At 44.6% G+C, this 14868-nt stretch overlaps 1 protein-coding gene across 3 annotated transcripts in view; it reads left to right on the plus strand.

The window, feature by feature from the left end:
• The window catches only part of cnbd1 (cyclic nucleotide binding domain containing 1), a 272191-nt gene that overhangs the window by 40459 nt on the left and 216864 nt on the right, over positions 1–14868 (plus strand). For all 3 annotated transcript variants that reach the window (XM_070893726.1, XM_070893742.1, XM_070893736.1), the window contains exons 3-4: positions 3844–3954; positions 6529–6669. In XM_070893726.1, coding sequence (XP_070749827.1) covers positions 3844–3954; positions 6529–6669 — 252 coding nt within the window. The remainder of the gene's footprint in view (positions 1–3843; positions 3955–6528; positions 6670–14868) is intronic.

The raw sequence follows: 14868 nt of genomic DNA on the forward strand, positions 1-14868 counted from the left end.
TCACATTACTCTTTATGGGCTGTGAGGTTTATTCGATCTGTCAGATTTATTACATCTCTCAGAATAGACTTATGCCCGTGATGACAACAAAGTACGCTGGGTACAGGTATTTTGTGATTTAAGCAGAACAGATTTTATTAAGTAGTTTCCTTGCAGTACAAAGAAATAATACTTAACAAGGTGATAGTGACAATCTCTTCTTTAAAACCTCAACGGTAGGCCACTGAGTCACCGCGGCATTTGTCTCTTGCTGTGTTCTGTTGACCATAGTCTGTCCTCAGATTCCTCTGTATTAGCGCTGTCCCCAAAGTTGAATAGCTTTAATTTTATACCCTTTCCCTCCCATACAAATGCTGTGAGAGTGTGCAGCTGTTTCAGGCTTACAATAGATAATTCTAAGTCTGTGCCTCTGACCTTCTATGTTATCTCTAGTTCTTCTCTCAGAACTTTTACAAGGACTGTGTCACAGAATTAATTAATGAACTTGGCTTTACAAAATGTGACATGCTGCATACTTTTCTGTTATTGATCATTATTTGGCTTTGGACATTGTGGTTCGAAATGAAGGTGTTTCAGTAAGGTTAAAAAAAATGGTTACCATATGCTTGCACAGATTTTAGTTGCTTTTATCAGATACCATTTAAACAAAAGCATTATCAATAACATAAAGCAACATCCAACAAACTTTTTTCAAGCAGTCCCACTGATAATGCTGCAGCATCTGCACGATGTGCAGCACTGCAGCAGTCTGAGCCATTCTCCCTGCCGCCCGACTCACAGCCAGCTCACACCTGCTTTTTGCCAGCAGTCCTTCTGGCGGGTGGCAGGTCGATCTAAGACTATCAGCCCTGAGAAAAATGCCAAATTTCCAGCCTCCACATGGGTGGGCAGCAGAACGTGACGCCAGCGGAAACTCCATGACCAATCTCCCGCCGGGCAGAACGTGGATGGCAGATGGGCGGTTCCGAAGGAATCGGCCAAAAAATCTACGGGCTAGACTTTCCACTAGGTGGCTAAGGCCCCAAAAAATGGGCCTTATTCCAGCGATGTGTGATGTATCGCCTGTGCTGATCGACGGCATAAGACCCTTTTTTTTTTGCGATTTTCCACTCGGCCTTACCCCAGCGATGTCAAATGGGCGATCTGATTTCTCAGCGATCTCACGATCACCCAAAAAAAGTGCAAGTCAAACGGAAGTCCAAAAAAAAAGCTTCCCTAGCAACACTATTGTGCGCATGTGTCGGATGGTTTTTTTTGGGTCGATTTTCTTTTACCGCGTTTGTAGAGTTCATGAGTCATCGCACATGCTCAGAAGGACAGGGAGGGTCGCACAGAGCGGGAGAGAGAGCAGGAGAGAGGCATCGAGGAAGCAGTGAGGTAGTTGCTATTTTGCTAATTTGCTTTAACAATCAAGAATGGAAACACCAAAATCAAGAATGGAAACACCAAAAACAAGGGAGATGGAGAGGCAAAGGGCAAAAGCCTTTAGTGAGGAGGCCCTTGTAAATATGGTTTCTACAAGGTGGGAGGACTTGACACAGGGTGGCCTTGGGAAACCTCCACCCCGTGCCTATAGACGGATCTGGCTGGAGATTGCCGATGTCGTCACATTGTCATCAAATGACGTGCAGACAGCTGACCAGTGCTGCAAGAAATGGAACAGCCTGCTGGCAGTTGCCAGAGTAAGTACGATTTTACTTGTCTTTCAAACATATTTAAAAGTCAGATTTAAAATCACACATATATATTATTTACTTCATGTTTATAAATCATTATTATGTATTAATTACTTGATGTTTATAAATTGCAAACAAAATCCTCTTATTTATTTATAATGTGAAGTAATAACATTAATTTAAAAACTACATTAAATTAAAAATAAAATTATTTTAACAATTACATTTATTCACCCTAATACTAAATTGCATGTTATAGTATTAACAATTATTCATATGCAGCTACCAGAGTAAGTTACATTTTAATATTTAAAAGATATTTAAGTCATATTTAAAATATCGTAGTTAAGCATTTAATGTTATGCAATTATAATTCAATAATTTAGATGTAGTCTGATCTACGAATGAGGCCATGTTAACCCTGATGAACCCTTGTGCATATGTGGTTTTGCAAAGTCGTGCAATGTTTTGGGTTATTGAAATATTGATATTAAAATATTGAAATATATTGATATATATTATTGAGTTGTTTAGAAATTTCATTCATCTTTCTAAGGTCAAGTGTCCATTGAGCAGTGCTCGGTAGCAGAGACATCTCAAAATGTAATAGACCCCTCAAACAGCTCGCAGGAAGGTGAGACGGCGGAGGACGAGGAGGAGCAGGAGGAGAAGGAGCATGATGAGATTTTTTTTGTGGGGAGGAACAACCTGCGGCCATCTCGATTGAGATGGGAAAAGCACTGGGACCAAGCGGTGTGTAGGTGGCGATGCCAAGGCGCGTCATTTTGCAAACGCCAACCCCACGGAGGTCCGGTCAGCGTGGCGAGCAATCGTCTACCATGGAGGGCCAGACAGAGAGTTTGATTTCCCTGTGCAGGGAGACTGTCGCGATTGGGCGTGCCCTTATCCAGGGGTTCGTCGGATTCTCTGCGAACTGGAGCCAGTTCTCCGTGAACTGGAGCCAGTTTCCAGCATCCTGGAGTGAGTTCTGCACGAACTTCTCCAATTGGTCTTCCGAGCAAGCGCAGACTGCAAGGGAGACCTTGGAGGCCATTCGGCAGCAGACAGCCGCAACCAATGCCCTACGGCATGCGCTGCTGGCTGGACACGGCGCTGCATTCCAAGGTGTCCTGTCTGCTCGCAGTGAGACCCTGAGCACGCAAGTGAGTACGGAGGACACAGTTCCTCCTGACTCGGAAGTGCAGCTTCAGGCTTCCGCTTCCGCTCCGTCACCTCCACCATGGCAGGAAATCTTGCCATCCCACTCTGCACGACGTCTTGGTGTTGGTCTGCGTTGACCAAAACGGGCGGGTGAGGTACGAACACTGGGTGGGACTGGACCTGGAGGGAAACGTGACCGTAGGTAGGGAGGAGGGTGTTTTTTCACAAAGTTTGTTCACTTGTTCAATTTTTCTTCCTGTTTTGTTACTTTTGTTGTTAAAGGTTAATTGTAAATTGTTAACTGTTAAGATTTTTGTGTATTTGAGGGAAGGGTGGGTTGGTGTGGGGGGCAGGGTGGGGTTGGAGGGATAGTTTTTCAATTTTTGTTTTTCTTAATAAATTTTTTCTTTAATTCAATAAATTGTGTGTGTCTTCTCTCTTAGTTACATTAGTTATCAACTATACAGATGTTATTCCATATTTGTTTATTCTTTTAATATACGAGTACTTTAGTACACTTCAGTAATTCTATACTTTATAAAATAAGCATAAATTCTGATGACAGGCCATTGCAGGTAAGACCTAAAGGACAGCCCAAGCAATTGAAACTATTTCTTGGCACTCTTTTGGGACTTGCATCGGCCTAGCGAAGTGCTAGATGCTGAAACTTGGGATGGGCCTTGTGTGGGCTATAATTTCGGCGATCAAAATAGAAACTTAGGCACCTGTTTTTCGGGCAATATTTTTGGCATAGTTCCCACTTTTTGCTCAAAATGGGCGAGAGAGGTCCATTTTGGGCCATATATGGGCCAAAATGGGTGATGTGAAGTGGAAAATCTAGCCCTACATTTCTGGCGGAACCTCGACGGCTGTGGGCACAACGTCCACCAATTTCGACCCCTAAATCATTAATTGCACTTTACCTGTATTATTTTAATTTGAAAAATGAAGACTTGTGTGATTTGTTTCGGGTAAAAATAATGAATTCTATTTACTTCATTTTCAGGGATATTTCTCACACTACACCTGAGGCCCACAAAATGTTCCTGCAGCTGTATCGAAATATATTCATTCAACCAAAATCCGTTTTACCAAAGATTCCTGTGCTAATAGCAAGGTAAGAAATGTAAAACTGTCTTGCAGTCAGCACCAGTAAGAACGAGGACAAAAATATATCATTTTAAAAAAGGTAAACTTCAAAAGAATGAAGGCTGAATTGAAACAAATTAACTGGGAAATATTGCTGAAGTATATCTTTACCTGAGGAAAATAAAACACTTAAATAGTAATGTTTAACCAATTTCAGTAAACGAATTGTAAGCAAAATACGCATTCAGCAAAATTAATTAATACATTGCTTAAAATGAAATTAATAAATAAAAGTTAACTTCACAAAGCTTAGGAGAAAATGGAGGAAGAGAGCTCTGGGAAGAGAATAGAAGTTTGCGAAAACAGATTCAAGGTTTATCAGAAATGCAAAGTGCGCCTCTCTCTAGCTTATGTTTCCATCTTCCCTCATGCCTTCTCTGACTTCACCCATGGGACCTACTTGCTTGCTTGCCAGTGGCACTAAACTGCTGACCACACAACTTTCCTTCCTGGTCCCCATTCCAGCTGACATTGTACATGATTCCCTCTTCTCATATTCTGTCCCTTCGAAAAATATTATCATCAGCCCTCCTCAAAAAATCCATCTTTGACGTCTCTGTCTTTGCACACTGTCGCCACCATCTTTCTATCCTGAGCACACTCCTTTTCTTCATCTACATGCTTCCTATTTACGCTGACAACACCCAGCTTTACCTGTCCATCACAGTTCTCTTGTCCACTTTGTGTTGTCAGACTGTTGGTCTGCCATCTAGTTAAACATTGGGAAGACCAAAGCCATCAGCCTAGAAATTTAATTGTGCCCGCAAATGGGTGTGCACTGCACTCTAGTGTTCACATGGTTCCAGGTAGCATGTTAAATGTATGCTATAACAACTTAATTTATATACCGATCTTAATGTAGTAAAACATTAAGGTGCTTCACAGGAATGTTATCAAACAAAATTTGACACCGAGCCACCTTAGAAGATTTTAGGGCAGATGCTTGGTCAAAGAGGTAGGTTTTAAGGAGCATCTTAATGGATGAAAGAGAGGCAGAGAGGTTTAGGGAGGAAATTTCAGAGCTTAGGGCTTCACAGCTGAGGGCACGTCTGCCAATGGTGGAGCGATTAAAATCGGGAATGCGTAAGAGGCCAGAATTGGAGAAGCGCAGATATCTCGGAAGGTTGTAGGACTGGAGGAGGTTAAGCTTATTGTGGCTGGAAAAGGCGAAGTTGGCCAGGGGGGCATTTTAATAATCTCAATTAATTTATTAATTGGGTAGGAAAGCAATAGTAAGGGAATACATAAGATTTACATTAATGTACCAAGCATGACATCCTCAAATTACAGAAAATAATAAATGGTTGTATTCCTGCACTAAATGTAAACTTGGATGTGTAACTGATCATAACTTTCTGTGGGGGGTCACTGTTAACTTTGCTTAGAGCCTCCTGCATTTTCTCTCCAATGGATTCAGGTCTGCTCAAGATAGACTTTACAATTGAAATTTCACCCAGGAACAAAGTAAATAAAATACGTTTCCTCTATGATTGTATCAGACTGACAGACAGCCACAATGTGTAATCACATAGGAAGTTTGCTGATCAGGGTCTTCTTGCACTCTTTGTTTATCAATGAATTATGCCAAAAGTAATTTCCAGGTTCAAAAAGTATAGATGTATACAGAAAAACAGCGTTATTATTTTGTTATTAAAAATAGAATATGCTGGAAATACTCAGCAGGTCAGGGAGCATCTGTGGAAAGAGAAACAGAGTTAATGTTTCAGATCGATGACCTTTCATCAGAACTATTTTGTTAATAGGCTACAACAATGTACACTATTTACTGTACGATTTTACCCATTTGTTTGGGCACTGTTTGTTGGTTTCAGTCATGGCAGGGTTGCAAGTGCTGGTAAAGGGCAAAAAGTGGGCATTGCAGCTTGAGCAGTGGGAATATGTATTTTTATTAGAGTTCTGAGGAAGGATTTATACTTCAAACATTAACCAACTCATGTTTCCTTGATGGATGCTACCTGATATGCTGAGTGTCTCCGGTGTTCTGTTTTTGTTTTACATTTCCAGCATTTGCAATATTTTGCTTTTTGTTCATAGTAAATTGAAAGTAAAAGAAGAACTTGCATTTATATAGTGCCTTTCCCGACCTCAGGATGTCCCAAAACCAATGAAGTACTTTTGAAATGTAGTCACTGTTATAATGTAAGAAATTTACACACGGGTCCATCAATTAGCGATGAAATAATGACGAGATAATTTGTTTGAGCGATGTTGGTGAGGGATAAATATTGCAAAAGACACCTGCTCTTTAAAATAGTGCCACGTTCACCTGAGAGAGCAGACTTCGTTTAACATTTCAACTGAAAGATAGCAGTTCTGACAGTGCAGTGCTCCCTCAGGACTGCACTGAAATGTCGGCCTGGATTACGTGATCACGTTTCAGGACTTGTAAAGCAGTTTGCAAGTGATGTAATATGCTTCTTAGCAGATGTATCAATATGCATCTCAAATTAGAAAACTGCATGCAACATTTTAAGGATAAGAATTTATTTTTTGCCTTTAAATTTATGCTTTTTTTAAACAGCAAATCACGTAAGAAATCACATATCCGTGAATCAGTAAATGATGATTATCTGGAAAAACTACAGGCCAAGAAAAATATGGAGGATACACCTCATCATCTCAAAAGAAAGGTTAAAACTCTAATTAGGATACTTAGAAAACTGTAAGTACCATATTACAAAAATTAGTAACATAACAATTATTCTTTAAGTACTGATTTAAAAAAACTCACTAATTTAGTAAAAGTAACCGGTTGTTTTATAAAATTATTCTAAATTTGTTCCATGCTACGAATTAAATTCTAAAGCATATATTCTTCCCACAATATGCACTGTTCTTCCCACAATTTGTGTTATATGTTTGTAGCAAATGACAATGTAGTTTAAAAAAATTGTTCCTGGGATGTGTGCGTTGCTGGCAAGGCCAGCATTTATTGCCTATCCCTAATTGAGAAGATGGTGCTCTCACAGTGCTGTTAAGGAGGGAGTTCAAGGATTTTGACCCAGCGACAATGAAGGAACAGCAATATACTTCCCAGTCAGGATGGTGTGTGACTTGGAGGGGAATGTGAAGGTGTTGGTGTTCTCATGTGCCTGCTGCCCTTGTCCTTTTAAATGGTAGAGGTTGTGGGTTTGGGAGGTGCTGCTGAAAAAGCCTTGAGTTACTGAGTGCATCTTGTAGATGGTACACATTGCAGCCACAGGACATCGGTGATGAAAGGAGTGAATGTTTAAGATGGTGGATGGGGTGCGAATCAAGCAGGCTGTTTTGTCCTGGATGGTGTCAGGCTTCTTGAGTGTTGTTGGAGCTGCACTCATCCAGGCAAGTGGGGAGTATTCCATCATACTCCTGACTTGTGCCTTGTAGATGGTGAAAAGGCTTTTGTCATGTATCTTACATTATTATATATAACTGTATCCTAACATGCTATACATGACTGTAATAAGATATGACCTGTAACCACCAGCATACCTTACCACCAGGGGTGCACTTGCAAGAGACAGGTATATAAGGACAGGTCTCAGGCAAGTGCAGCATTCCAGAGCTGTGAAATAAAGGTGCAGGTCCAGAGTGACTTTGACTTCACTACATGCCTCTTGTGAATCTATACTGAGGGGACAGGACTTTACAATGGTGACGAGTTACGGGATTACAGAATCCACAGAATGGCGAACAACGGATCAGATGAAAAGTACAATGTGGGAGACAATTGGGAGGACTTTATAGAAAGGCTCCAGCAAAGCTTTGCAACCAAAGACTGGTTAGGCGACGATAAGGCAGACAAGAGAAGAGCCCATCTCTTGACCAGCTGTGGCTCGAAAACATACGCTTTAATGAATGATCTGTTGGCACCCGAGAAACCAGCAAGCAAGGCGTTTGAAGAATTGAGCACACTGGTAAGAGACCACCTGAAGCCAGTGAGCAGCCTACACATGGCCGGACACAGGTTCTACAACTACAGACGCTGTGTGGGCCAGAGCATACCCGACTTCGTGGCGGAACTTCGGAGGTTGGCTAGTTTATGTGAGTTCTCCGATGAACTGAGGAGAGAAATGCTGAGAGACTTTTTCATTGAAGGAATAGGCCACGCAGGCATATTCCGAAAGCTCATAGAAACCAAGAACCTGACCTTAGAGGCAGCAGCACTGGTTGCACAGACATTCTTGGTAGGGGAAGAAGAAACGAGGTTGATTTACAATACAGGTACGACAACTAACGAAATATCGGAACAAGAAGTTCACAGCACTAAACAAGCTGCTACCCCCACACATAGACAAACCCGGGAGAACAGGCTCTTGACAGCAGGCAGAAGCCATCAAGGGCCACAGGAACGGCTGTTCACACCTCATCAACCCACAATGCGAGCAATCAACTACAAACTGAGAGAAGCTCAAGAGAGATCAGCCGGACGCAGCTCATTCTTTGGGAACACTTTGAACAATGGAACAGGTCTGTGCTGGAGGTGTGGTGGTGGGCACTCATCAAGGGGATGTCGATTTCAGCAGGCTGTTTGCAGAAATTGTGAATATACAGGGCATTTGGCCCGCATGTGCAAAAAAATGGCAGCTCGGCTGGTATACGAATCGGATGGGTCGGAAAGCGGACCAGAAGATGGTGGGGACAGTACCCGAGACACCGATGTACAGCGGGTCAACACGATCAATGGCCGCTGCTCCTATAATGATGAGGGTCCTACTCAACGGGATATTTGTCAACATGGAGCTGGATACGGGAGCGAGTCAATCTCTCATGGGCGCTCAACAATTTGAACAACTGTGGCCGCATAAAAGAGACAGACCAAAACTCACAAGGGTCGACACCAAACTAAGGACCTATACCAAAGAAATCGTACCAGTCCTCGGCAGCGCCATGCTCTCTGTCACACACAAAGGGACAGTGAACTGACTTCCCCTGTGGATTGTCCTCGGAGACCCCCCAGCACTGCTGGGGAGAAGCTGGCTGGCAAAACTAAACTGGAAATGGGATGATGTCCATGCCATGTCATTAGAGGAACGGACCTCCTGCTCAACAGTTATAAAGCGATTTGAACATCTTTTTCGGCCAGGTGTGGGCACTTTCAAAGGGGCCAAAGTCAAAATCTACATCACACAGGATGCTAGACTGGTCCATCACAAGTCCAGAGCTGTACCCTATGTGATGAGGGAAAAGATTGCACATGAACTAGACAGGCTTCTGCGGAAAGGCATTATATCACCTGTGGAATTTAGCGACTGGGCAAGTCCCATCGTCCCAGTCATGAAGCCTGATGGATCCGTACGAATCTGTGGGGACTACAAATCTACCATAAACAGAGTCTCCCTACAGGACCAATATCCGCTGCCCAGAGCAGAGGACTTATTTGCCACATTGGCTGGAGGTAAACTTTTCTCAAAATTAGACCTCACATCTGCGTATATGACGCAAGAATTGACTGAGGAATCCAAGCTACTCACCACCATCAACACACATCGAGGCCTTTTCATGTACAATCGATGCCCATTCGGCATCAGGTCGGCAGCTGCCATATTCCAGCGCAACATGGAGAGTCTGCTCTAGTCCATCCCGGGGATGGTTGTATTTCAAGACGACATACTTATCACAGGCAGGGACACCGACTCCCATCTCCGTAATTTGGAGGAAGTACTAAAGCGGTTGGATCGGGTAGGCCTACGAGTCAAGAAATCCAAGTGCCTGTTTCTCGCACCCAAGGTTGAATTTTTGGACAGAAGGATTGCCCTGATGGAATCCGCCCAACAGAGTCCAAAACAGAAGCAATTTGCCTGGCACCCAGGCCCCGGAATGTCTCAGAACTGTGCGCCTTTCTTGGACTACTCAATTACTTTTGGAACTTTATGCAGAACTTAAGCACGCTGCTGGAGCCTCTCCACGTGCTACTCAGGAAGGGGTGCGATTGGTTTTGGGGGGACGCCCAGGAACGCGCCTTCAATAAGGCACGCAACCTTCTGTGTTCCAACAGTGTTTTGACTTTCTTTGACCCAGGTAAAAAGCTAGTTCTCACATGCGATGCGTCAGCGTATGGGGTCGGGTGCGTTTTGCAACATGTCAATAGTGCGGGCAAATTACAACCCATAGCTTATGCCTCCAGGTCACTTTCGCGGGCGGAGCGCGGGTACGGAATGGTAGAGAAGGAGGCGCTCGCGTGCGTGTACGGTGTCAAAAAGATGCGCCAGACCTTTTCGGGGCTAAGTTCGCGTTAGAAGCCGAACACAAGCCCCTCACGTTCCTCCTATCCGAGAGCAAGGCAATAAACGCCAACGCCTCGGCGCGCAAATTCAACAGTGGGCACTCATGCTGGCGTCCTACGACTATACCATAAGGCACAGACAACTGTGCCGACGCGCTCAGCAGGCTACCCCTGGCGACCACGGAAGGGTCTGACGAACAGGACTGTGAGATAGTCATAGCAATCAATGCCTTTGAGTCCACAGATTCGCCCATGACGGCTCGCCAAATCAGAGCCTGTACGGCCAGCGACCCCACGTTATCCTTTGTAAAAAGATGTGTCCTAACCGGTGACTGGGCAGAGGCTCGCGATGCCTGCCCCAAGGAATGAAAACCCTTTCACAGGCGCATGCATGAGATATCACTACAAGCAGACTGCCTGATGTGGGGCAGCCGAGTAGTCATGCCTCTGCGAGGCAGAGAGGCATTTGTCTGGGAGCTCCACCGCGAGCACCCGGGGATCGTTCTCATGAAGGCCATAGCCAGATCCCACGTCTGGTGGCCTAGTATTGACGCGGACTTGGAGCCCTGCGTCCGCAGGTGCACCATTTGTGCCCAACTCAGCAATGCCCCCAGGGAGGCTCCACTGAGCCCCTGGCCTACCAAACCGTGGTCGCGGGTGCACGTAGACTATGCGGGCCCATTCATGGGCAAAATGTTCCTCGTTGTTGTAAATGCATTTTCAAAGCGGATCGAATGCACCATTTTAAACTCGAGCACAACCTCCATCACTGTGGAGAGCCTCGCAACCATGTTTGCAACGCACGAAATCCCTGACATATTGGTCAGTGACAATGGTCCGTGCTTCACCAGCGCAGAATTCCAAGACTTTATAATTGACCACGGCATAAATCACGTCAAGACGGCACCGTTCAAGCCGGCCTTCAACGGCCAGGCGGAGAGAGCAGTGCAAATCATAAAACAAGGCATGCTAATAATCCAAGGTCCCACGCTGCAGGGTCGCCTGTCGTGGCTGCTGCTGGCATACAGATCTCGTCCGCACTCACTGACTGGGATCCCCCCCGTGCAACTGTTGATGAAAAGGACTTTAAAAACAAGGCTCTCATTAATCCTCCCAGACATGCACGAAATCGTTGAGGCAAAGCGCTGTAAGCTGACTGAGTACCATGACAGAAATTCGAGGGGGAGATGGAATGAGATCGGGGACAAAGTGTTTTACTAAACTATGGCAGGGGTCCCAAATGGCTTGCAGGGACAGTTACGGGCAAGGAAGGAAACAGGCTACTGGCAGTACAAATGGACAATGGCAAAATCTGCCGGAGACATGTAGACCAAGTCAAAAGCAGATTTACCAACAACACTGCGGAACCAGAGGCAGACTACAATGTGGAACTCGCACCACACCTGGTGGACAGACAGAGGGAACAACCTGAGGAAAGGGCAATCCCAACAGACAGCCCAGGCGAGTCAACAACAATCACACCAATCGAAACACACATCCCAGGCGAGATACCAGCAACCACACCCAAAGAAAAACAGACACCAAGGCAAACAACTGAACCACAACTCAGACGCTCCACGCGAGAGCGTAGACCACCTGAGAGACTGAACCTATAAAGACAATAAGACCTTGGGGGAGGGTGATGTCATGTATCTTACATTATTATATATAACTGTATCCTAACATGCTATACATATCTGTAATAAGATATGACCTGTAACCACCAGCATACCTTACCACTGAGGGTGCACTTGCAAGAGACAGGTATATAAGGACAGATCTCAGGCAAGTACAGCATTCCTGAGCTGTGAAATAAAGGTGCAGGTCCAGAGTGACCTTGACTTCACTACATGCCTCGTGTGAATCTGTACTGAGGGGACAGGACTTTACAGCTTTGGGGAGTTAGGAGGTGAGACACTCGTGGCAGAATACCCAGCCTCTGAACTGCTCTTGTTGTCACCGTATTTATGTGGCTGGTCCAGTTATGTTTCTGGTCAATGGTGACACCCAGGATGTTGATGGTGAGGGATTCGGCGATGATAATACCGTTGAATGTCAAGGGGTGGTGGTTAGGCTCTCGTTTGTTGGAGATAGTCATTGCCTGGAACTTGTGTGGCATGAATGTTACTTGCCACTTATCAGCCCAAACCTGAATGTAGTCCATGTCTTGCTGCATGCGGGCATGGACTGCTTCATTTACTGAGGAGTTGCAAATGGCACTGAACATTGCAATCATCAGCAAACATCTTCACTTCTGACCTTATGATGGAGGGGAGGTCATTGATGAAACAGCTGAAGATTTTTGGGCCTAGGACACTGCTCTGAGGAACTCCTGCTCTGATGTCCCAGGGCTGGGATGATTGACCTCCAACAACCACAGCCATCTACTGTTGTGGACAGAGATACAATATGTGACAGTGTTATGCTAGTTCATAGTTTTGTAGGAAGGGTTTTTATTGAATCGCACCCTTTATATATTTTTTTGGATTATTACTACAGATTGCATTACAGATCCATATAGGAAGTTCTTGCATTTCATTAGCACTAGGTATTTGGACTTGATGAGGTTGGGGGTCTGATATAACATTCATAATTGCAATAATCATCGTGCTCATTATGTTTTCTTTAATATTGCATGCTTCTAAATATTGTGACTTAATGAGAATAAGACTAGTGAGATTAAAAACAGAAAATGTTGGAGATACTCAGCAGGTCAGGCAGCATCTGTGGAGAGAGAAACAGGGTTAACTTTTCAGGTCGATGACCTTTCGTTCATTAGAAAAGTTAGAGATGTAACCTATTTTAAACAAATGCAGGGGCAGGGAAAGGGAGGAGAGGAAAGAACAAAAACGAAGGTCTGTGATGGGTTGAGAGCAGTGATACCATCTATAATAATGACTTGGATGAAGGGACCGAGTGTAATGTAGCCAAGTTTGCTGATGATACAAAGATGGGTGGGAAAGCAAATGATGAGGAGGACACAAAAAATCTGCAAAGGGATATAGACAGGCTAAGTGAGTGGGCAAATATTTGGCAGATGGAGTATAGTGTGGGAAAGTGTGAGGTTATCCACTTTGGCAGGAAGAATAAAAAAGCAAATTATTATTTAAATGGAGAGAAATTATAAAATGCTGTAGTACAGAAGGACCTGGGGGTCCTTATGCATGAAACACAATGGCCCTGAAATTCCGGTCGGAGGCTTCCGGAGGTTAGATGGCCAACTCCTCCTCCTATTTTCTTATGTTCTTATGTGATTAAATGATGAGAGGTAAGATCAAAGCAAAAGGAGATCATAGTGAGAGAAGAAAAAAATAAAAGATAAGTCTAGAAGATGTATATATGGGAATGGCAAGATCATCAACAACTGCCATGTGAAAAAATTGAAAGATGAGGTGCTGGTCCTCAAGCTTGCGTTGAGCTTTATTGGAACAGTGCAAGAAGCTGAGGGCAGAGAGGTCAGAGTGGGAGTGGAGCGGAGAATTAAAGTGACAAGCTTCCGACTTCAGGTCAAGCATGGGCAAGGAAACCTCCTGCTGATTACCGCCTACCGCCCTCCCTCGGCTGATGAATCAGTACTCTTCCATGTTGAACATCACGTGGAAGAAGCACTGAGAGAAGCAAGGGCACAGAATGTACTCTGGATGAGGGACTTTAATGTCCATCACCAAGAGTGGCTCTGTTGCACCAAGACTGAGCTAGCCGAACCCTGAAGGACATAGCTGCCAGACTGAGCCTGCGGGAGCTAGTGAGAGAACCAACATGAGGGAAAAACGTACTTGATCTCGTCCTCAACCAATCTACCTGTCACAGATGCATCTGTCCATGACCTTATTGGGAGCAGTGACCACCGCACAGTTATTGTGGAGATGAAGTCCCATCTTCACACTGAGGACACTCTCCATCGTGTTGTGTGGCACTACCAACATGCTAAATGGGATAGATTCAGAACGGATCTAGCAGCTCAAAACTGGGCATCCATGAGGCGCTGTGGGCTATCAGCAGCAGCAGAATTGTATTCCATCACAATCTGTAACCTCATGGCCTGGCTTATCCCTCACTCTACCGTCACCAACAAGCCAGGGAACCAACCCTGGTTCAATGGGGAGTGTAAAAAAGCATGCCAGGAGCCGCACCAGGCGTAACTAAAAATGAGGTGCCAACCTGGAGAAGCTGTGCAAGGCGACAAGCATGCTAAAATGCGGAAGCTGCATGCCATAGACAGGGCTAAGCGATCCCACAATCAATGGGTCAGATCAAAGCTCTGCAGTCCTGCCACATCCAGTCATGAATGGTAGTGGACCATTAAACAACTAACGGGAGGAAGAGGCTCCATGAATATCCACGTCCTCAATGATGGCGGAGCCTGACACGTGAGTGCGAAAGTCAAAGCTGAAGCGTTTGCAACCATCTCCAGCCAGAAGTGCCGAGTGGATGATCCATTTCGGCCTCCTCCTGAGGTCCCTACCATCACAGAAGCCAGTCCTTAGCCATTTTAATTCACTGTACATGATATCAAGAAATGCTAAGCGCATTGGATACAGCAAATGCTATGGGCCCCGACAACATCCTGGTTGTCGTGCTGAAGACTTGTGCTCCAGGACTAGCCGGGCCACTAGCCAAGCTGTTCTAGTACAGTTTGGCATCTATCTGACAATA

The sequence above is a fragment of the Pristiophorus japonicus genome, chromosome 1, assembly GCF_044704955.1.
Source record: "Pristiophorus japonicus isolate sPriJap1 chromosome 1, sPriJap1.hap1, whole genome shotgun sequence".
Taxonomy (NCBI): domain Eukaryota; kingdom Metazoa; phylum Chordata; class Chondrichthyes; family Pristiophoridae; genus Pristiophorus; species Pristiophorus japonicus.